Source organism: Excalfactoria chinensis, chromosome 5 (genome assembly GCF_039878825.1).
Source record: "Excalfactoria chinensis isolate bCotChi1 chromosome 5, bCotChi1.hap2, whole genome shotgun sequence".
In the NCBI taxonomy this organism is placed as follows: domain Eukaryota; kingdom Metazoa; phylum Chordata; class Aves; order Galliformes; family Phasianidae; genus Excalfactoria; species Excalfactoria chinensis.
In genome coordinates this window covers 3,909,747-3,932,918 of record NC_092829.1, presented here as the reverse complement: position 1 = coordinate 3,932,918, position 23,172 = coordinate 3,909,747, and the positions used below count along the sequence as shown (strand labels likewise).

Below are 23,172 nucleotides of genomic sequence, written 5' to 3'. Positions count from 1 at the left end.
CCCACCTCACACACACATATATCTGTGCAAACAAACACATAAAAGCAGATTTTCAGGACATTTTTCTTTTCCCCCAGCCTGCCTTTCTGAGGTCCCAATGAAGTAAAATGTAAGGGAGGTGGGCATAATAATTGCGTAACCATACCCAAAGGGCTTCCATCGTTTTCCAACATCAGTTGACTTCTGTTCTTGTTGTGTGGTTATGCCGACACTTTTAAGCCTAATGAATTACTTATATTTTATCATTATATATATACTGTGGACAATCCATTCACATTGGAAAGAAGAGTCTTTTTGATGGCTGTGAGGCAATGGCTCCATAATCTGTGCTGTGAACATTGGAGAAAGCAGTTAAAAATATAGATTTCTGGTAGATGCTTTCTTTTTGCCTTCCATTTGCAAGCCCTCCCACCTCTCCCACCTTTTGGGTGTATGGGAGGGTGTCGAGCTACATGGCAGACATCAGATTTCATAATCAGATTTTGGCAATAAACGGAATTTAGCCACTTCTGCATCTCGAATGTGCCTGACACCATTCATTCTTTGCGAGGGTGCAGTTCATATTCATTGCAAACTCAAAGCATCTTTCAAGTTAAAAAGAAAAAAAATAAAAAAAAAATAAAAAAAAATTGCAAAGAATGGTTATCAAAGAAAATGAATAAAATCCATATTGAGATAATTTTTTAGAAAATGATTGAAGTTTTAACCCAAGAAAGGACTCTTAGAGTTTCTTATAGCTTAGAATAAGAACGTGTCAATCACGATTAAGCTTCTGGAATTGGAATCCCTTTGAAATGCAGCTGTTTCTTCTTTAATTGTGGCAGCGGACTCAAAAGAAAAGAAAGGTCCAGCCTTAAAGATGAGTAAGGAATACAAAATAGCTCAGGATTAGTTGTGGAGTTCAAAGGTCGCTAATTACACTAAGGAGTTCCCAGACACAGGGAAAACATTAAACAGGTCACCTACCAAACGGGAAACAGACTTTGACTTCAATAATAATAATAATAAAAAAAAACACATTAGAAAAAGGATCCTGAAGAGACAGGTTTGTAGAGAAAATCAAAAGTACCGCAGTGCCACCAGCTGATCTCCATGGGGAGAAAATGGGCTGGGTTGGGTTCTCTGCTGCTGTGTTGCCAAGGAGGCACTAAGCTTTATATATATATACATATATATATGTATATAGCTCAGCCAGGTTACTTGGAAGCTCCATGAAGGGGAAGGGGGAATGCTTTTGCCCTAAAATGTTGGGTTTTCATTTGTGCTGTTGGATACAAGTCCTTAAAAGAAAACTCCATAGGGATTCAGCCTTCACTGTCAGCTCTCAGCTTGATTTGCGGAGGGTGATCCAAGGAGCAGGTGCAGCTTGGGCAGGAAGCCCTGTGTGGGGCAGTGAGGGAAGGTTTGGGAAGCAGCTGCCCCTCCCTGGTAGGGCTCAGCCCTCCTGCTGCAAGGATGCTCTTGTCTCCTGAAAGCCTTCTGGGGACACATTGCTGTGTGCTCTGTGTCATGGAAGGAGCTGACCCTCGGTCCTGTGGGTGTGGGTACGGGCAGGGGGGAAGGAGAGATGGCACCTTTACTGCCTGACTGTTCATGGGGGAAAGAATTCATATTTTTAGCAAAACAAAGCCTTCTTTTTGTCACATATCCTGCTCCCCTGCATGGATCATCATTCTATTCCTGTGCACGCTGGTGTACAAACTGGGATCTGCTGGCTGGTTCGTGTCTGAAGGCTGAAGGGATTGCTTGCTATGGTGCTCTCAGGACAGACACAACCCCAGATGGGCTCTCCCCCTTGTCATTGAATTGTTTGAGTCATAAGGGACTTTTAAAGGCCATCTGGTCCAGCTCCCCTGCAATGAGCAGGGACACCACAGCTCCATCATGTGCTCAGAGCCCATCCAGCCTGACTTTATTGTCTCCATGCTTGGGGCACCCACCACATCTCTGGGCAATACCAGGCATTTTGTGTATGATGACTGCTCAGGAAGTTCTTGTTGTAGGTCTAACATGGCTCAGGTTTGAGCTCTGTCTGAGGAAAAAGGAGCCAAGGGACAGCAGAAGGTGATGTGGGAGATGGTGACAGTAAAAATAAAACCTGGGGAACTCCAGGCATGAAAGAGAGAGGACCAAAGAGCAGTGGGAGGCTATGCACAGTAGTTCAAATGGACTGCCCAGAGGAATGGGGTTTTCTAAAGCAATAGGGTGAGAGAACAAGGGTAAAGGGAAGTAGTGATGAAGGAGGCAGAAAATGAGGTGAAGGACAAACATGGGCTTACCCACAAGCTGTGTTATGACTTGAAACTCAGCAGGGCTTGTACAAATAGGACAAAGTGTGGCAAATTTCTAGGCAGGCGTGAACAAACAGAGGAAAGCTGCTGTTCAATGTTTAATGCTTTGTTGTTTCAATGTTTACTTGTTAACAAATGGCCAAAGTATTAACTAGCACTGGAAAAAAAATAGAAAAAAAAAGAAAAAGAAAACAACAAAACAATTAAAACGCAGAGGAGAGAATAGATAAAGAGGATGTAGGAAAAATAGCTGCTTAAAACTGATCTGAAGTAATGGGATTTACCTGAAAGTACTTCAGGAACTGGCAGAGACCATCTTGTTGGTATCACCAAATACCTCGTTACTTGGTGGGAGGAAAGGAATACAGAAAAGCAACTAATTACCTTTAAGATGAGTGGTGATACTCAGCAGCCAGCACACATTTGATACCATTGGGCCATGCTAGGCAGACTGATTCCTTTCTGTGGCAATAGGAACAAGGCCCATGGATCCCAGGGTGGGGGGAAAGTTGGTGTCTCATACATAGGTGTTGGTGATGCTTTGACTTGCCATGACTGACATGACCACGAGCTGAAGAGACGTGGTTGTAACGATTGATGTTAGGGTGTTCCCATTATTGCTTCTCAGTCTTTGCACCCTTAGAGAACTTCCATGCAAACTCTGCTTCTTTCCACACCTTCCACAAAGTGTTCCATAACACCGTTGGGATTCCAAATGTGCTTGATGAAGGCTCCCCATCACCACTGCATTGGGAAATGTCAGCCAGGTTTCACTGTGCTTAATGCATTATACATGGACTTTAATGTCTTAGAGATCTGTTGCATCATTTCTGCTATCCTTACTATATAAAGGTGAAGTTTCATCCAGAAAGTCTGTTCGGTACTATTTATAATCAAAGAATCATGAAGGTTTGAAGAGATGGCTAAGATCATCATGGTAATAGGACAAGGGGGAATGGTTTTAAACTGAGACTGTGGAGGTTTAGTTTGGATGTTAGGAGGAAGTTTTTCACCCAGAGGGTGGTGACGCACTGGAACAGGTTGCCCAAGGAGGCTGTGGATGCCCCATCCCTGCAGGCATTCAAGGCCAGGCTGGATGTGGCTCTGGGCAGCCTGGGCTGCTGGTTGGTGACCCTGCATATAGCAGGTGGTTGGAACTGGATGAGCATTGTGGTCCTTTTCAACCCAGGCCATTCTATGATTCTATGACTGTGATTCCTGGCCAGCACAGCTCGCATGCTCAGGCCCAGGTAATGACCTCCAGTGCTCTTCTCCTCTGCCAGGAGTTTGGGCTGGATGGGCTTTAAGGTCCCTTTCAACCAAAGCCAGTCTATGTTTCTATGAATCATGGAGAACCAGCTCACAGGGAGGTGATCCATCTCTTGGGTCACTGATCATTGTCAGACCAGTCAGTATTGTCTGTGCCTTTAGGTACCTATTCTGTACCTCTTGGTGTTAGAAGGGAGAGTAAAAATAGCCAGAAAAAAACTATTTCAAATTATCTTCCCTAAGCTGTTATCCAGGTTTAAACAATTTAAAACCAACATACATACTTAAGTGAAATGACTTATTTGTTTCTCTAACGAGATACATTTTTAAACAAACATACAAGAGCAGGAACAAATTTATTTTCATGGTACTGTGGCACTACTTTCATTTGCTATTTCATTGAAATACAAAAATCAATCAGTCACATTAGTAATATAAGCTTTTGTACATGGTAGGTGCTGATGCTTCGGAATTCCAGATGTAATAATCAGATGAAATCAGTTCCCGAGCTAAAAACAATAAAAGAAACAAGAAAAATAAGCATTACGGAGTGCCTTACAATCAGCCATTCCTTCAACCAAGTTAAGAGATTACTAATCCATCCTTACAAGTTTACAGAAAAGCCATAATGGCCTCCTTAAACTCTAAGACTCTTACTATTATTTGAAAATTATTTCTGATAATAATACATTTAAAGTCTCAGCTCCAATTACCTTTACTAATGTATCAGTCATGAGCTTAAAATTCAAACAGAGGTTAAGTCAAAAGCAGGTGGATAGCTTGGATTTTGTTCCATGAATATAAATTGCATACTTGACATAAAACATACAGTATGGAAATGATGCTTTTTTAATGTTACAATTTAGGACTGACTGTGACCTGTCACAAAGTTAACAGTGTGGATCACAGCTTTCAAAAGGCATCTGCACACTTTTAACATGACTGATAGAAGTTGCAAAAGACAGAGAGCAACAAACAGAAATGCTTCAATTAGACAGCAGTAGCCAGATTTCATTGGTGCTTACAGTGTTCGCAGTGTATTTTTGGTGCAGACTTGCAATGTTAACTCAAGAATAGGCAGATTGGTCTCTGCTCCACCGACACCAGCAGATGTTGGTATGATGAAACTAAGACAGCAACAGCCGCAGCTTGCATGCAGGAGCTGCATTCTGACCTGCAGTCTGTATTGCCAGACCACATATATCTCCAAATTGAAGCATCCTAAGCAAGAGGGCGGACTATGGAAAAGTGTTCTCTGTCTCCCCGTTAAAGTCCTATCATTAGGTAGAACACTGTAAAACATCAGGGGTAATTTAGCACACCTAAAAGGGTACTGACATTCCCTATTCCAAAGGACTTAAATGTACATTTGTACAACTTTAGTTACATAATTTTAGTAACTGACATCCAATGAGTATCTTAAATCATTGGCATCCGGCGTGTAACTGATTCAGCAAAATAACTGACATTTTTAGTAACTCACATGCAGTGATTTTGGGTTTTCCTGGCGCAAAGATCTGAACAGAATGCTGGTCCACGTAACACCCTGTAAGTGTGAAGTCTGGGATCCTAAAATACATCTATGGAATGAAAGGAAATACACGATCAGATGCATAATGTCGTGGTTGTTGTGCAAATACTGGTGACCTGCATTATGTGCTCTTGGTGTGCAAGTACCCCAAAGTGACAGCATATCAATTCATGTAAGTCAGAAAAGACTCCACGCTGAGGATAACAAAAAGGGGTTAACAATTAAGTCTGATCAATACCTTTGTAGTTGGTTTAAGATAATAAAAGTGTGACTACTGAGGTATCTTTTTACAGAGACTACGACTTACTTTTACATAAGCTGTGTTGCCAGTGCAAACATAATCAGTTGGGTGCTCTTCGCCTACATCACCAAAAGACACAGTTCCAGTGAGAGAAACTTCTAAAGATTTAGGAAACTTCTGCCCTAAAGCCAGAAACAACATCTGTCAAGGAATTACACAGCTGTGCTTCCACTAAAGAAAACCAGGTTGGGGAGGAAGGATAAGTGCACAAGAGTGTTGTACTTACCGATGACCCAAACCAGGAGGCTCTTCTCTCGTGACAAATCCAGCTGGCCATAACTAACTTTGTACTCTAAATGAGCAATTGGGCCCCTGTAAGTATGAAAAAAGAGCAATAAGGCCACCGGAATTAATATTATTCAGTTATTTGTTAGTAATCATTTTGTTAAAGCAACAATTGCTGAAATACTTATGTGTGTACGGACAAATCACATATATCTACGTACACTGTTAATTCGTGGAAAGAAATTACAGAGCAGAGTGAAATCACTGTGCTTTCAACCCAGTAGTATTCAGTGAGTTGTTGGTATTTTACTGTCTTCAGTTCACTGACAGGTAACCTGAGGCTAGAAACTATCTCAAGACTTGATCCACCTGGAGGTTTGTGGCAGTGTTTCACATGAAAAAATACCACAGGGAAACATGATACTTAGTGGAGGTATTGAGAACGCTACTGAATATTCCAATCAGAAGTCACAAGAATTCCAAGGCTTCCCAACATTACCAAGGTCGATGCCCAGTGTTGGTCCTTTGATGGAGCTCAATCTGTTACGCTGACCTCCAGGAAGTTCATTTTGGGAAGATCACAGAGAAAAGGAGGAAATGTATGTAAGATTTCTTTACTCTTACCTGTTGAAAAAGGGTATGCGAGCTTCACAGTACTCAAAAGAATTCTTTATGCTTTCATGAAGCTTCAAGTTTACTGTTATTTTCAACTGTGATCCCTCTTCAATGAGCTGATAACATCCCAAAATTGGTGGAACCGGCACCTGGAGAAAACCATGTTCATTCTCAAGACATATCAGCAATATCATGATAAGATCAGCTATATACTGTCTTAATTGCTGAAGTACATTAGAGACTAACGAACTTATTAATTGCTGATTGGTTTTGAACAGTATCTGTCAAACCCTTCGGGCTGCTCACAATACATAGGTTTGTTACATATGCTCTTGACACCTCAGCCTGGATTCCCTTTGTCTAAATCAGGCACTGAGTGGTTCACTTCAAGTATGAACAGTAATGCCAAGCAGTCGAAGGTACTGTCATGTTATGAAAGTGACTCAGATGACTTAAGTCCTGAAAAGCATTCCATGCAATTTACTATATGAGGAGATTTCTATCTCCTTGTATGACTGAAAGTCATTTATCATAGAATCATGGAATTATTAAGGTGGGAAAAGCTCACTAAGATCATCAAGTCCAATTGTTGACCCATCACTTCCATGCCCACTAAACCATGACCCTGGGTGCATCCAACAACACATGTATTCCTGTTTGAAGACTAGAAAACAACCAGTGTCGGTGATGGCATTACCTGGGAAGTGTAGTAACACAAGTTAAATGACTCTGAAGGAGGAACAAAAGGAAATTTGTAAGGTCCACTATAGACAGAATCATCCAATGGGTTAACACTGCTGGACATGAGCATGGCAGGGTCAACAGATGTCACGCAATGGTGGACAAAGATATCTTGGAGCGGAGAGCCATTGGTCGGGAGATTCAAAGTGAGGGTTACATTTGGTGCAGCTCCCTCGATATCACACTTGAAAAAAAAAATGAAGACAAAAAGTTATTCTACAACATTTCCTTCAAGTCAGAATTAGATGTTCGAAAGTCAAGCACAAACATTAAACCATCAGACTAAAACTTTTCAGCTGGCTTCAAACATTTGTACAGACAAATACTTCCAAAACAAAGTCCCTTTCTCTTTTCATAGAATCATAGAATTACTCAGGTTGGAAAAGACCTTGATGATCATCAAGTCCAACCGCAGCCTAACCAGTAGCCTATCTCTAAAAAAAAACAAAAACAAACAAACAAACAAAAAAAACCCCCACAAACACGACAACAACAAACCTCTGCTAAATCATATCCCTGAGTACCACATCCAAACGGCTCTTAAACACATCCAGGGATGGCGATTCAACCACCTCCCTGGGGAGCCCATTCCAGTACCTAACCATGTTTATCCCATTCCAGTCCCTAACCACCCTTTCTGTAAAGAAGTTCTTCCTAATATCCAACCTGAACTTGCCCTGGTGCAACTTGAGGCCATTTCCCCTCGTCCTGTCACATGTCACTAGTGAGAAGAGACCTGCCCCACTCTCACTGTAAGAACCTTTCAGGTACTGGAAGACGGCAATAAGGTCTCCCCTCAGCCTCCTCTTCCTCAGACTAAACAGCCCCAGCTTCCTTAGCCTCTCCTCGTAGGGCTGATTCTCCAAGCCCTTCACAAGCCTCATTGCCCTTCTCTGGACCTGCTCCAGTACCTCCATGTCCTTCTTGTGCTGAGGTGCCCAAAACACAGTACTCGAGGTGAGGCCTCATCAATGCCGAGTACAGGGGAACTTCACCCTGACATCCAACCTAAAGCTTCCCTCCTTCAACTTCAAACCATTTCCCCTTGTCCTGCTATTATCTAGCCTTTCAAAGAGTTGAATAGAATGCAGGAGGATAGGAAATTACATTTTTGTGTGGTAGGAAGATTAATTAAAAATGCTCAAGCAAAGACACTCAAATAGAAGACTCAGAAATAGCTTCTAATCATTTATTAGATAGGTGGAAATGAATTAAGTGTTAGCACTACCATTTCTAAGCCTTTATATGCAAAGATGGTATGAAATGTCTTTTCTCTATTTCACTTAGAATTGAATAGAAAAAATAAAGGTAAAATGCATGCAATGTAGCTACTGTTGGAAAGCGAGGGCCCAGAAATAGTTACTGATAAATGTGTGAAGCATGCGGGACTAAACAGTAAAGATCAAAATAAAGCACACTACTAGCACATGAGTCTAATATTCAATAGCTTGCTAATCTTTCAAATTCTACAATATTAGGAAGTCACTGAGTGAAAGGAAACCCGTGTTTGCTTTCCCAGTGTGCTCACAATAAAAACATGGTGGTTAGACTGGCACAACGACTGCTCTCACCTTGCAATTCACAGCTCCATACACCTGCCACATGTCCACAACATCTCTCTTGTCATACTGCATACATTTGACTTTTTCAGCGATGCAGACGTTGACCTGAGGTTTGCCTTTATATGTGTTGGATCTCCAGGCCGGTTGCTTCACGTCTGTGGGAACAACCTGAATGTCATCAAACGAGCTGCTCAAGCTGCTGATGTTTGTGTTTAAGGGGGTGCCAAGAGGACAGGCCTGTATGATCAAAGTGCGAAGCTGGCCTGCTTTTGCACTCAACTCCGCTTCATTCTTCCGACTGGGAGAAATGTAGTCCAGGATGCCAAACAGAAGAGCGAGTCCTTGTGAGAGCCCAGGGATGCTGAGGAGGGGTGGCCGAGGCTCCAAGGTATCCTCAACCAGCGGCAGGCAGGCGTAGATCAGCCCACTCTTCTGGAAGGCCACCACAGGCCAAAGGTCTCCTCCCTCAACGCGAACCGAGCGCACTGACGAGTGATCGATTCGAGTGCACGTATCTCGGTGCTCCACAAAGCTCTGGCTATCCGTGAGCCTGAGTTCAAATAGCATGGCCTTGAGGAAATCGCTGTCAGGAGGAACAGCCACGTGTGTTGAGCCATTGAAGGCCTCCGCACGTGCTTCAACCGTGGGGTAACGCCTGCAATACAGAACCAAGAGCGTCTCAGTGCTACTCCTCTTTTCCTACTCAAAATACAGGACTCCTAAAAGCAGAAACACATTGTTAACCTAAACCTATCAAGATGAATTGAAGAGTTGCCTTAATAGATGGCAATGAAAAATTGTTGGTCTTTTTTTTTTACCATTTTTTGTTTGAATTACAGACTCCCCTGAGCCTCTTCAATCAAGTCTGATGACAGCCTAACTCTTCAGTATTCTTTTTTATGGATTCCTATAGCAGTTACTCACGGCCCCTCAAAGTCATATCATCAGCTGCACGCCAGAGAACAAGAAGAATCACTTTATGAATCACCTTGTAGCCAATCTGTATTCAGGCCATGATTTTGTGCCCAGGCCCACACTTATAAACAAACACGGGGGGAAAAAATACCCACGTACATCAACGCCTTCACTTATACCCCCCCCCCATTTTTATAAGTATATTGACATCCTGTTTCTTAGATTGCTATGGTCTCTGTTATCCCAGCAATGGGGTATTTCATTTTATCTATCACCTCCACATGTAACGTTCCTGAGCACTTGTGTGGTTCTTATCCCGTTGCCCCCACGTCCCACTTGCACCATCTCTGCTAATCTACAAGAGCAGCAGCCCCTTGCTGGAGGCAGCCATCCTTCCTCATGCTTGTTTTTGTGACTGTGCTTTTTTGTTTGATTCTCAATCATGCATCCAGAGCACCATTTTTTTTCCTGTAAGGAAAAGGTGTGCATAAGCAGAAAGGAAAAGGTGTGCATAAGCAGAAAGAAGCCAGAGCTATGGGATTTGTAAACAGGATACAGATGAGAGAAACACCACCCTCCAGTCTCACGTCTGTTTTGAACAACAAGGAAACAGTATGTTTTTGCTGCTCAAAACCTGACGAGGGCTTCCTGTGCAAGGACACTGATAAGTGGCTGCATGTAACCTTGGTGAGCCCATGTTTTTTGGCCCATGTTCCCAAAACAAAGGATGAGGATTTCAACCTCATTTTGTCCATCCCAACCAGCCGGCTGCTGAATCTGTCCCCATAGCACAACCACCTCCTCCTCCTCCTGCTGCTGCATCTTCCCAGCTTTAGCTGAGTCATTAGACAATTAGTTAGCCCTTCTGATCTCAGTTTTTCAGTATTCCCTTCTAGGAAGCGATGAAAACTTAAAAAGATGAAAGTTTCCCGGCCTTGAATGAGCTTTGGTGATTCAAGAGAGCGAGCACGCTTGTTGCCTGAATTAAGTTATGATCAGCTCCAAAAAGTGGAATGCTTTGATGTCCCAGATGTCTTCTCTGAGGTTAAAGATCAGGGCTCACGTATCTCCAGCTGAGTGCATAAGTCCCGAAAGCAACAGCTTCCATGTGATCTGGCATTCTTTATATTGTCTGCGCGCTTTGTTGAATTTAAGGTCAGTTAGGAGGATAAACTTGGGGTTTCCACAGCCCTATTATTTCCTCTGGGAACTTGAAAGATCTAAGTCTGGAAATCACTTGAAGTATCAAGTCGAGTTTGCCCCTTTTCAAAGGAGCGCTCCCGGCTGACTGTGTGACAAGTTACTTCACAGATCCTTGTCACCAGCCCCCGGCCTCCATGGTGATTACATCCACCGGCTTTGGGACACGGCTTTCTCTTTCTGTGCGTGTGTAGAGGGGAGGCCTCATCTCTCAACTTGTAGGTAATACAAGGACTATAATACTAATCCTAAAACAATCAGAGCAATGGGCAGCACGGAGAGCTGGCTGCACCCAAAGATGGACGATACTCTGTTTATTCCTCTTTTTTTGCACCCTTTTAGCTTCTCTCTTCTGCTTTACAGAATTCAGATGAAGGCTGGATGCTGTTCCACATAGCCTAGCCCAAAGTCTTACTTAAAGCTCTGCAACAGTTCTGAATACAAAAAGCCCTCCTTTGGGTCAGCGTCTCTTTGTATGCAAGGATTAAAACCAAACTGAAAGTGATGTTTCTGTGCTCCCAGTGCAATTGCAGCGCGATGCTAATGAACAGAAAGTGGACACGTGTTCTGCTTGTGTGTCTGGCAGCATTTCCCAACTGCTGCCTTGTGTCCTCCGTCACATGATGACAGAGAGCGGGGAGGTGAAATGTTTGCAACGAAAAGAGAAGCCGAGACAGAAAGAGGAACGGGGGGGAAAGGGGAATTAAGTATAAAGTGTAAGGAGGGAAATTGTAAGGAGGGGAATAAAAAGGAAAAGGAGAAAGAAGAAGGAAGGAAAAGGGAAGAAAAAAGGGAGAAAAAAGAGGAGGGAAAAATAAAGACGGGAAAAAAGAGAAAGAAAAAAGGAAGAAAAAAAAAAAGGAAGAAAAAAAAAAGAATTAAAAAAAAATAGATGAGAAAATAAGGGGAAAAAAAAAAAAAGAAAAAAAAAAAAAGGAAAAGAAAAAGAAAAAGGGGAAGGGGTTTGAGTTGTGAGGAACACAACCAGAATCCAACACTTGATACTGCCGGCTTCACACCAGCGCTGTCGGTCCCGGAGCATCCCCAGCGCTGATCGCTGCGATGCTGTTTCCTACCACCCCCCTCCTCCTTTCCGCCATGCCCCACCCGGGGAGCGCCCGCCTCATCCCCCCGCTCCATCCCCGCCGTTACCTGGAGAAGAGCACGGCCCGCGGCTCGTGCCGCAGCACCCAAAGCGCCCGCAGCGCCATCACACGGTACCGAGGGCGGCCGGGCCGGGCCGGGCCGGGTCGCTACGACCGGGGAGGAGCCGTGAGCTGCGCACGGCCATTTCCGGCGGGCGGAGGCGGCGCCGCGGCGGCTGGTGCTGCTGTGCCGGGACACAATGGGCGGCAGCGGCCGGGCGGCGGAGGGCCGCTGAGCAGCGTTGCGGTTATGGCTACTACGGCCGAGCTGTTCGAGGTGGGTGCGGGGTGTTCCTTACGGGGTTGAGGGAAATGTGGGCCTTCGGTTCGTGGTGTGTGCGGGGAAACCCGGAACCGGGAGGGTGTGGGAACGAGAGGGGAGGAGGAAGTTTGGGTGATGGCGTGCGGGGCGGCAGCGCTCTCCGTCGTCCTCTGCATCGCTGTCAGCTGGGCCGTGGGCCGCAGTGCCGGGCTGACAGCGCTCTGCTCCGGGAGGTTGAACCGAGCGGCTCTGAAACACGGAGGGAACTTCGCCCAGCGGCCTCACGGCGTCCGAGTGTCTGGAACGGGGAGCACGCCCTTCTCTGCTGCGGCATTGAGGCCCCAGAAGGCAGATATCTCGTCCGAGGCCTCTAGGCGTGCAGCAGGAGCATGGTCGTCCTGCTGGCCTGGACCTGCGTGCTTGTTCCCACGGCTGGTGCTTGTGCACGAGGTGTCATTGCCGGCTTGAGGTGCTCAGGTGCCCGTTTGGTGTGTGAACACTGGGACATGCTTTCCCCAGCCTCCGGGATAGGCCTTCCTGTTTCATCACAGGGTCCCATGTTTGTGGCTTGTCTAAAGGCATTGTGCTCAGTTGGTTTTATGAATCAGTGCCAACACGTGGCTGTTGTGACTCATGTCTTTTTGCATGCCTGGTTTTAAGGAGACAAGGAGAATAACACAACGTGATTTAAGTAGGTAGGTGCCAGGCTTAGTGCCTTCTCCACACCTCCACCATAGACTCTTCTCGAGTGGTTTCGTTTCTCAGCATGGCAATGATGTGGATGCTGAGTATGGGAGAACTTCTGTGTGTGTAAAGAAAGCTGCTTTGGGGCACTTTGCCATCATGCACGACTTGTTCCATTTTGCAACAGAGGTGAGATTACAAAGTAGCTGAGATCTTTGCAAAAAGATCCTTTAGAAGGGTTGTTTTCCAGTAGGGAAAGCAGCACTTAATTCTCTCCTGCTTACATTTCTCTTTCAGCACAGAGGCAGGAGGGGTTATATTGACATTTATCACATTAATATTGCCTCGTGCATTAGGTTGAAGCAACTGCCATGAAGGTAAGAACATGCAGATGTGCTTGTTATGGGAGTAACCCTCAGCTGCATCCTGAGATTAGTGTTAGGTTTCAGTGTTTGCATGAGAGCGTGTTTGGAAGTCATTTTCAGTATAAATATGTGAAACTGTACAGAAACATCTGCTGAAAATTGATGCTCCGTGCACTCGTTCTACTCCATGTAACTCAAAGTATGATGATTATTTCTAGATTTCGGGATTTTAATGTGGCTTGGTCCAGTTTAGTGTTCCTACAGGCCAGGTTATCTCCCACGTCAGGCCTATCTGTTATTAAATCAGGAGTATTGGCAGAATGGATAGGATCGTGTTAATTCATCTCGAGCTGAAGCTGAGTTCAAAGCTGTGAAGAAATTGACTGTTTTGGGGCTCATCTGATAACGGGCAATGGACTTGCAAATGACATTTGTAGAAGCTGATTTTCAGCAGTTTCTTCGGGACTGGAAAGGAGAATTAAAATAGGAATTAGGCTATCGGATAGCTATAGGTGACCGTATTATCAAGATAGCATTTAAAGCAGTATATTTTTCCTTAGGAGACCCAGCTTGCAGAAGAGCTCTGTAAAGTTGGTTTAAATAATAAAAAAGAATCATGATGTGTGTGTGGGGGGCAATTATATTGTGTGAACATTTGAATTATAGAATCGTAGACTGGTTTGGGTTGGAAGGGACCTCAAGGATCATGAAGCTCCAAGCCCTGCTGCAGGCAGGGCCACCAACCTCCACATTGAATACCAGCAAAGGCTGCCCAGGGCCCCATCCAACCTGGCCTTGAACACCTCCAGGGATGGACGGGGCATCCACAGCCTCACTGGGCAGCTGTTCCAGCACCTCACCACTCAGTGAGTGTGAAAGTTTATCTATGTGCATGTGTGTATATACAGGCACACAATACGCATCAGTAAGTAGTGCACCCTTTATACAGGGCAATGCTGTAGGGTTGATGTTGGTGTCTTTGCACCTAGGGCTGCACTCCAGCTGGGTTATGGGATCTTCAGGGGAAAGGCTGTCCTTTTTATAGGAAGGAGAAGTGCTGAGAAGAGCCATAAGGCAGCTATGAAGCTGGGAGGCTCCCCTGAAGGGGCTGCTGCTGTGTTGAATGGCTTCTTTCACCTATAATTAAACTACCAAAAATGTTCCTGGTAACTTGGATGTAAAGATGACATAAGGAGAGAGTTTATACTTAGTATGAAAGCAATGTGTTGTAACCTGTGATGAAAAGGGTCTGCATACATGTAACAACATTGCATATTCCATGCTCTGCACGGTCTATGAGAGAGGCAGTCTGGCAGGTAGCAGACGGGGTGTTCAAACCCACCACGTTGAGAACAACATAAGGGGTGATGTGCTCATTGACAACGCTGTGGTTGCTTTTCATCATAGTGAAGCTTCTAAATGCTTTCAAAATGATCTGCGTCATCTTAAGCAGCTGCTTATGCATTTTAAAGAGTCTTTGTTTCGTTTCTAGGAGCCCTTTGTGGCGGATGAATACATTGAACGGCTGGCATGGAGGACACCTGGAGGAGGTTCCAGAGGTGGAGAAGCTTTCGATCCAAAAAGGTAAACATAAAATTATGTAATGGCCTCAGTGGTTGCATCTCTGATTGTATTGCTTTACTACATACACAACAAAAGGCCTGTATGTAGTGCTGGTGCATACCCAGTGAGATTCTCCTATGGGAGAACAGACAGAGTTTGTGACCATGAGCCAATTATTCAGAATCAACACGAGAGGGGAAAGTTGCTTGTAATTTAGGCCGTTTGAATAAAGGAGAATTGATGCTGTTGTTCTTTGTTAGATGTGAATGTTCCACAGCACTGAAGTTTCTGGATTAATGCATACTATTAGGCTTCACTGTTAAGATCATTAAGTCAACTTAATGAGTTTCTTGCTAGTTTAGCTCCCTAAAATGGCTTGCTTTAGGCCCCAGCGTTTGCATTGCTGTTTGCAAATAGAAGTTATAAACAAACCGGTAGGCTGAGAAGAAGGACAGGAACGTGGCAATGTTGATATAGCTTGCTTTGGTCTGAGCGTGTGCTGTGGTTTGAACCAAATGAGGAGCTTGAGCTTCTGGATGGAGGTGGACTTGTGCTCCTTTTCTTTTCACTTAACAGTATGTTGTGATGGCTTATCTCGAGCCAGCCAGAGAGGAAGTTTAGCTTCATTGCATTGGTGTTGATTTAGAATGACGGTGATGAATTGATTTGCAGTATGTGGTGGCTTAGTGACTTCTCACCCACGCAGTCTTCTTTGTGTTTGAGGTGGTTTGTGTAGCTACCTAAGATAAAAACCCTGGGAAGTTTAAGGATTACTAACTTCGTAGACAAGCTGTTACTCAAAATGGATGTGGAAAGCTTCATTAACAAGGAGGAAAGACATTGGTTTTCGAGCAGTCTGGCTCTTTGGAGGAGGATGGATGCTGAACTTAGTGATTGCTGCTAACACCAACTCACAGAAGCATAGAATAGAATCATGAAATCACAAGATTGGAAAGGACCTACAAGATCATGTAGTCCAGCCGTCCTCCCATTAGTGTTGCTACCTCTAAACCTCGTCTCTTAGCTCCTCATCCAGACACCTCTTGAACACTGCCAGGGACGACAACTCCACCACCTCCCTGGGCAGCCATTCCAGTGCCTGACCACTCTGAGAGAACAAGCTTTTCCTTATATCTAATGTAAACCTCCTTTGGTATGTGGTACAACTTGCGGCCAATTTCCTTGGGTCCTACTTGTTGCCTGGGAGAAGAGGCCAAACCCCTCTTCATTGCAACCTCCCTTTGGGAAGTTGTAGAGTGCAACGGGGCCTCCCCTGAGCCTCATCCAGGCTAAACAATCTCAGCTTTCTGAGCTGCTCCTCTTAAGACTTGAGCACCAGACTCCTCACCATTTTGTTGCCCTTCTCTGGACATGTTCCAGGGCCTCAATGCCTTTCTTCTAGTGAGGTACCCAAAACACAGACTCAGGGTGCAGCCTCACCAGTGCTGAGTACAGGGGGATGATCACCTCCCTGCTCCTGCTGGTCACACTATTTCTAATGCAGGCCAGGATGATATCAGCCCTCTTGGCCACCTGGGCATGGTGCTGGCTCATGTTCAGCCAAGCAACCCCCAGGTCCCTTACCTCTTCACAGTCACCCAGCCACTCTGCCCCAAGCCTATAGTGCTGTATGGGGTTATTGTGGCCAAAGTGCAGGACCTGGCACTTGGCCTTGTTGAACCTCATTCCATTCACCTCAGCCCAGTGATCCAGCTTATCTAGATCCCCCTGCAGGGCCTCCCTACCCTCAGATTAGCCTCTCTTTTCTATATCTCTGGGTTTGCTTGTGTTAACTTCTGTGATGCACTTTTGGGCAAGCAGAGAATGGATGAAGGGAGTCGTAAGCATTTGTCACAGTCACGGTTTCTGTAATAAGTTGTCACTTTTTCTGGGCACTCTTGTAAAGATACCACTTGAAAGATTAATGAGTTTTTCAGCATTAGAATTACTAATTAGTTTTTTAGAGTAATACAGTGAGCAAAAAGGCACCGAGCAGCAGGGTAAAAACCAGTCATTTCAGCAGCAGGAATGAAAACAGAAAATTCAGTTCCCTCTGTGCAAGTATGAAAATCACATTAGTATCAGTTATGGATTGCACAGAGAAAGCCCTGTGCATTGGCTGAGAGAGGAATAGCAGATGTTATTGGGAAGGTGTTGTGTGAGGGGAAGAGTGGAATGCATTCCACTTCTCCCTTCTGTTTGCTGGGAGTTCCTAGCCTGTGTGTGGAGAGCGAGGGCAGGACCGGCGTGCCCCTTCTGTGCTTCAGCAGTAATGCATGTTAGAAAACTATATCAGCTTCACATATTGCTTCTGAATGGGGTATGCGTGTTCCTCAGCACTCTAGCAGCAGCTCCCTGGAAAAGAGTTGGGTTTCTTTTCACCTTCTGCTTTGATCTTAAATCTGGACAACAAAATTTCCCAATCATTGATGTATTTCTAGTTATTAGCATGAGTTTTAAGGCTATGGAGGACCTGGAAATAGTTAATTCCTTGCACAGCAGTGACTCACGTTTAGAAAAATATATACTGAAAAGACAACTGGAATGGGACAGAATGGACGAAAAAAAGAACGAGAGGGGAGCACTATGAGAGTGGAATGGGAAAGAAAAGAGAAGGTTTAAGAATGCATTCAAAGATCCTGAGATTGGAGGGAATAAAATGTGCCTGAATGTACAGTCACAGTGATGGGAAATGGCAGGGAAAAGAAAACTTAGTGCTATATGCTAGAGGAAGGAATGCTAGGAGAAGCAGTGTGTTTATATCTGAAACAACTTTATCAGACTATATGACTATATTCAGTGTCTTACAAGGGTTATGTAAAATCTGCAGGACAGTAGAAACTATTTTAGAATCATAGAATTGGCCTGGGTTGAAAAGGACCACAATGCTCATCCAGTTTCAACCTCCCTGCTATGTGCAGAGTCACCAGCCACCAGACCAGGTTGCCCAGAGCCACATCCAGACTGTTATACTATTATAGCCCTTACACTGAAGGGATATGTTTGCCTGAGCTTCCTTTGACTTGATGAGATTTGTTTAAGGAAGATGGGGATATTTGTGCTAGTGAAAGAACCAGGCTCTTGTGCAAATGATGCTTAACTGTTTCCCCTGCTCTCATGTAGTGTTTACTTGATTACATAGCTTTTATGTAGACATAATTCTACACAACTGGGATGGTGTAGCTTAAAATAAAATAGCGCCTGTAGTTTAGGCACGGTTGTATCAGCGTTGTAGGTGAGCTCTTATTTGAGTTATTTGCTCTTTACAAATCTACGCTATCTTTCAAACTAAAATCTGCCTTAATACCTTATATTTTAAATCAGATTATTGGAAGAATTTGTGAATCACATCCAAGAATTACAGGTAATGGATGAGAGGATTCAAAGAAAGGTGGAGAAACTAGAACAGCAGTGCCAGAAAGAAGCCAAGGAATTTGCCAAGAAGGTACAAGAACTTCAGAAGAGCAACCAGGTAAAATCTAAAGCATGTAGTTGGTACTAAGCTTGGCAGATTTAGAAGCATCACGTGCTCCCATCAGTGTTTCTTTGGTACAGCATGCTTCTGTTAGAGGTAAAAATAGAAAACGTGATGGAAAGCAATTTCCCCTGTCAGAGGCTGCTTTATCTGTGTGTCCCAGTAATGACTGTTAGCTATTCTTCATACTAGTTTAGCAGGAGATGCTAGACTTTGAGCAGTTGCGTGAGCTTAATTGGTTCTAAATAGCTGTGCAGCTCTGAGGTGGAAAAGCTGATGGATTCTGACTGATGTAAATGGAGTGCTTCCAAAAGTACAGGAGATGGAAATCTGAGCATTGTGCCATGTGTACGTTCTCCCAGGTTGCCTTCCAACATTTCCAAGAACTAGATGAGCACATCAGCTATGTAGCAACTAAGGTCTGTCACCTTGGCGACCAACTGGAGGGGGTAAACACGCCGCGGCAACGGGCTGTGGAGGCTCAGAAGCTGATGAAATACTTTAATGAGTTTCTGGATGGAGAGCTGAAGTCTGATGTTTTTACAAACTCTGAAAAGGTAAGAGCTGTCAGCGGGATGAAAGCAGTTCAAAGCAATAAGCAGTACTGCCCTAATTACAAGCTGCTACCATGACTTACCATGGTCGGACTTCAAACCAGTGAGTGACTGACTTGTTAAAGTTTCATTGTTCTGAAATGTAAATGAACAACACTAGGCTGCAGATTGCTGATAAAGCATTTGTATTCAGTGATGCTGAATGTGGCAATGTTGGCATTTTTCACTTTATGAAATTATCAGAGATTTGAGAAATGCCGGCGGGGGCAACTTTAGAGTTCATACAATATCTGCCCCTTTTTCTTTGAACCCTTTGCTTCAGATCCACCCTGTAACGCAGAACGCTTCTGAATGCAGCTTCTTTGTGAGACTTCACTCTGTTGGGTCAGTCCACTGGCCTTGGATACCTTTTTGTCACAGCATGCTTTTGGGCTTTGTGTAGTCCTGTGGCTATGTCTCCACCCTCTGAATTTAGAGGAACCAGGCAGGGAAACTTCAAAGAAACGTTAAAGCATTTTGTTTTCCTTCTGCTTCAGAAGCGTGTTTGTGAAGCAAATAGAATCTGAGTGGTCTGGCTAATGGCAATAAATTGTAGGAGTAGTGTCCAGCTGTAAGCAAGAAGGGGGGGCACGTATCTTTCACAGCGCATTGGGAAATGTAATCAGTAAAGGTGGTTGATTTAATTTTTATCTTTTGCTTTTTATTTTTGTGACCTTTTGCTGTTGTTTTTCTTGTTGCTTTTGTTTTTCTTCCTCCAAGTGTGTCCTGAATGACCATCGTGCCCTGGGTAGGTTGTGTACACAGTGATACGGCTAGTCAAAAACTGCAGTGTTGTAACAACAGCAAAAACTCAGTTCTTCAGTATATGACCTTTCTCATCTCTTGTTCTTTTTTTTCCCTAATAAAACATTCATTTTAAAATTATTTAAGAGGTAGCAGTACATAACAAGGCACGAGGTAAAGTGAGTTGTTTCGTCTGCAGAAAAGTCTCATAAGGAATTTAACTTGATTTTTGTAATATTTTCTGCTGGAGGCTCTGAAAAAATTTGTGGTAGATAAATATGATAAGCCTGGAAATTGTTAAACAAATTAATCTTGATGTGCCCTGAAGGACATAGAGCAAATCTGGAAGAGGAGGAATGCAGTAAGGGCCGGAAGTGTGATGTCAGTCTGAAAATGAGGTGTGTGGGGGCACACATTAAATAGCAAGTAGAAATAGTGTTTATAAGGGAGCCTTCCTGGGTGTGAGGCACGATATCTTAACACATCTTTGAACTAAAAACATTGCTGAAGTATGAGGTAGTAATAAATATTCTGAGAGGTAAAATGTTAATATTTTGGCAGCAACTTCTGATTTTTGAGCTGATCTGGGTTTTCATTGTGATTTCTTGTTCTGTGCCACCCTTTATGAAAGTGTGGGCTTCTCTCTAAGCCATTAAGGGTAAGGGATACTGAGAAAGGGAGGCAAGGAGCTGCAGTGCAATTATTTCTGCAGGAATTAGTGTTTTTCTCGGCTGTGTCAGGTCTTAGAATCTGTCGGGTTCTTACCATCTTTATTGTTTTTCCTTACACTGAAAGTTGGTGTTTCCCACGTTATTTTGTCCTTGATGTACTGAGCAATTTCCAGCTTATCTCTGTGATGGCTTTTCTTGGCTGTCTTGTCCTAAGCTATGTGTTGTGTGTCTTCATCCTCCAAGCCATTACCACTTGCCTTGCCCTGACAATTAACCATTCCCTCTTCTGCACTGAAGTGTCTTAAATTGAGCAAATCAATTAAAGAACGATGTAGCAGCTCACTTATTTATCATGCAACAGCATTGTTGTGTTCAGCATTCACTATTCTTCTTGCACCCTCTTCTGCGTTAGTTCTGTACTCAGTATTGTTCCATTACGCCTTTCAGCTTCTTCATACCGATTCTATTAAGATTTTCCTTTGCTGTTTTGTCCACTTCTTCAGATGCATTATAGCCTGTAAGTTGTGTCATACAGATTCAGTATTTATTTTGACTTAATGGTTTACAGAAGCCTGATTCAATTAAAAATGAAATATGTCTGGGTTTAAGCAGAAAGCATGGAGAATTGATTCGTCCTGGCTTCTGTTGTGCTTAAGAAAAGGCTGTGAATTCAATAAAAATCTAAGAAGTTAGTTAGCAGCTGTTGTGTGAAAAGAAGACAGAGGATGTTGTGTTTGCTTGCTGATGTTTTTGTTTGTTCTTTATTTACCTTCTTTTGGGCTTTTTTTTAGGTGATGCTGGTGAATAAGTGCTGATACATAGGCTATCCTGATGACATCAGTACTGAGCAGAGCTGTTAGTTAGCTTGAAGCAACCTTAATACCTAATAGAAATAACTGCTGTTTCATTGGATTTATTTGAGGAGCGTGGCTGCTTTTGATTTAAGAGGCTATTGTAAGCTGACAGTTCCAAACATAAGCTGCTCTTAATAAGCAGAATGACTACACTTTATTAAAGCCTCTATTTCTGCTGCACAGCCAGCCTCGTGCAGTGACTGTGCTCTGTTTTCCTACCTGTGCATCTTCTTCTGTTCTTGAGAAGTTTGAATCCTGAGCCGCTCATCAGCAGTAGCAGAATAGGATCTCAGTGCTTCTGTTCCTCTTGCTCTAGTTCTGTGTACATGGCTAGCAGGAAAAGCAAGACAAATTGCATGTTCTTCTTTATACTTTCTGTTACATCTACTGGTATGAAGGATTTGCCTGGATATAGTAGTCAGTTTTCCTTGCTCCCTTCAAGGTGCCTTCCAGTTGCTAAGATCAAATAGAAGTCTTTGCATCTGTCTCATAGCCGTGCTTTGGGCCAGTCCATGCCATCTGCCAAATAAATGACTTCTATCCTAATTCATCACGAAGTATCATGTTGCAGTTCAGCCATCTATATGTTACGGTTGTCTGTTTTATTTCAGTATGGAAAGGTGTGAACTTGAAACATGCCTGCTCAAGCCACGTTACTCAGGGGTGATTAGATCAGGAGCTCTGGTCTGCAAGCCATGTTGGCCTGGTATGGTGATGAGCTTAAGGACTTGTAGAGTTGTGCCCCACATGAACGTATAGCAGAAGAATTTTTATCATGTTTTGACCAATGTAATTTGTATGTTAAATAATATCTTAAGCATCTTAAAATGCATATTGCAGGAAAGTGATCTCCTACATGGTATATCATCTGAAAGGAATATAAACTATGGTGTGAAAGCTGAGCAGTAGAGATGAAAGAAAGGAATAGCCAATGTTCAGATGTTCTTTAATAATTGGCTGTCATGTTTTTACTCATAACAGATTAAAGAGGCAGCTGATATTATTCAGAAACTGCATTTGATTGCTCAGGAACTGCCTTTTGACAGGTAAAATTCTACCTGAACTTCTCTTTAAAATAACAAAGCAGGAAAAAAACCCACAACTTCATATAGCTGTAATTTTATAATGCTGCTTTTTTTTGGAGGGGAATATGGGGGACAGCAGGGAAGGGATGGGATGGGATGGGAAGGGGCTTTGTTTCACTCTATGATTCCTGTAGCTTTTGAGAGAGAAATAAGCACACCAACTATTCTTGAATTTGAGTTCGCATACTCATGTTGTAGGATCATCTTTACATACACATCCTAAACTGCTTAACAGACTTTTAATGGGATAATTTTGGTGTGCTGACTTAATGCTAGATTTGGATTAGATGCTCGTAGGTTCTTATGGATATGAAGTATGTAACTTTTCTGTCGTCTTTGTGTTACGTATATTCCTTTTTAAATAGATTGCCAGTAACAGGCACTCTGGGATGTCTGATTTCTCTTGCGATGTGGATTTGAAATTAATCGTGGTATTTTTTAATGTTAACAGGTTTTCTGAAGTAAAATCAAAGATAGCAAGTAAGTTTTCCATCCAGTTCAATCCATATTCCCATATATGCATCGTAAAAGCTGATTAAAGAAATATGCAGTACTGTCAGTATTACCATTTTTGCCAGTGCTTGTATTAGATAGCTTTATGGATTACTTCTAATGTTTTTTTTAACCTTTTTTCCTCTGTTCCCTTCCAGGTAAGTACCATGACTTAGAGTGCCAGCTAATTCAGGAGTTTACCAGTGCACAGAGGAGAGGTGAAATATCCAGAATGAGAGAAGTAGCAGCTGTCTTGCTCCATTTCAAGGTAAAAATTAGTGAATAAATAAACAAAACAAAACCCAAAACCAACAAAAATCCACCAGCTCATCCTTTAAGTGTAAATAATTTGCACAGGCAAATGATCATCACCCATATACCTTTTAAAACTACTGAAATGTTCCATCTGAAATCAAATGTAGGGCAATAAAGGAGGCAAATGCCATCCCTGGAGGTATTTGAGGCCAGGCTGGATGTGGCTCTGGGCGACCTGGTGTGGTGGTTGGTGACCCTGCACACAGCAGGGGGGTTAAAACTGGGTGATCATTGTGGGCCTTTTCAACCCAGGTCATTCTATGATTCTATGGTG

At 43.4% G+C, this 23,172-nt stretch overlaps 2 protein-coding genes across 3 annotated transcripts in view; one reads left to right on the top strand and one right to left on the bottom strand.

Moving 5' to 3' along the window:
• Window positions 1–3,847: 3,847 nt before the first annotated feature.
• AP5M1 (adaptor related protein complex 5 subunit mu 1) lies at window positions 3,848–12,006 on the bottom strand. The gene is made up of 8 exons (XM_072337479.1): window positions 11,803–12,006; window positions 8,545–9,190; window positions 6,930–7,157; window positions 6,242–6,381; window positions 5,619–5,704; window positions 5,399–5,514; window positions 5,044–5,140; window positions 3,848–4,069 (listed from the first exon to the last, which is right to left on the bottom strand). The coding sequence occupies exons 1-8, from the start codon at window positions 11,859–11,861 to the stop codon at window positions 3,987–3,989; spliced, it is 1,455 nt and encodes a 484-aa protein (XP_072193580.1). The 5' UTR covers window positions 11,862–12,006; the 3' UTR covers window positions 3,848–3,986.
• Window positions 11,881–23,172, top strand: part of EXOC5 (exocyst complex component 5) — a 24,498-nt gene continuing 13,206 nt past the window's right edge. Inside the window, exons 1-7 of one of the 2 annotated variants that reach the window (XM_072337478.1) lie at window positions 11,881–12,072; window positions 14,599–14,690; window positions 17,994–18,141; window positions 18,507–18,701; window positions 21,988–22,052; window positions 22,543–22,571; window positions 22,742–22,851. In XM_072337478.1, coding sequence (XP_072193579.1) covers window positions 12,046–12,072; window positions 14,599–14,690; window positions 17,994–18,141; window positions 18,507–18,701; window positions 21,988–22,052; window positions 22,543–22,571; window positions 22,742–22,851 — 666 coding nt within the window. In that variant the 5' untranslated portion in view covers window positions 11,881–12,045. The remainder of the gene's footprint in view (window positions 12,073–14,598; window positions 14,691–17,993; window positions 18,142–18,506; window positions 18,702–21,987; window positions 22,053–22,542; window positions 22,572–22,741; window positions 22,852–23,172) is intronic. The other variant, XM_072337477.1, reaches the window with a different exon arrangement.

Excerpts from the sequence above, each read along its gene's own strand:
- AP5M1 (XM_072337479.1), bottom strand. The coding sequence starts at position 11,861 with ATGGCGCTGCGGGCGCTTTGGGTGCTGCGGCACGAGCCGCGGGCCGTG. Across the intron at positions 5,515-5,618 it reads CCTCCTGGTTTGGGTCATCG|GGCAGAAGTTTCCTAAATCT; the intron begins GTAAGTACAACA and ends TTCTGGCTTTAG. Across the intron at positions 5,141-5,398 it reads GCAACACAGCTTATGTAAAA|ATGTATTTTAGGATCCCAGA; the intron begins GTAAGTCGTAGT and ends TTCATTCCATAG.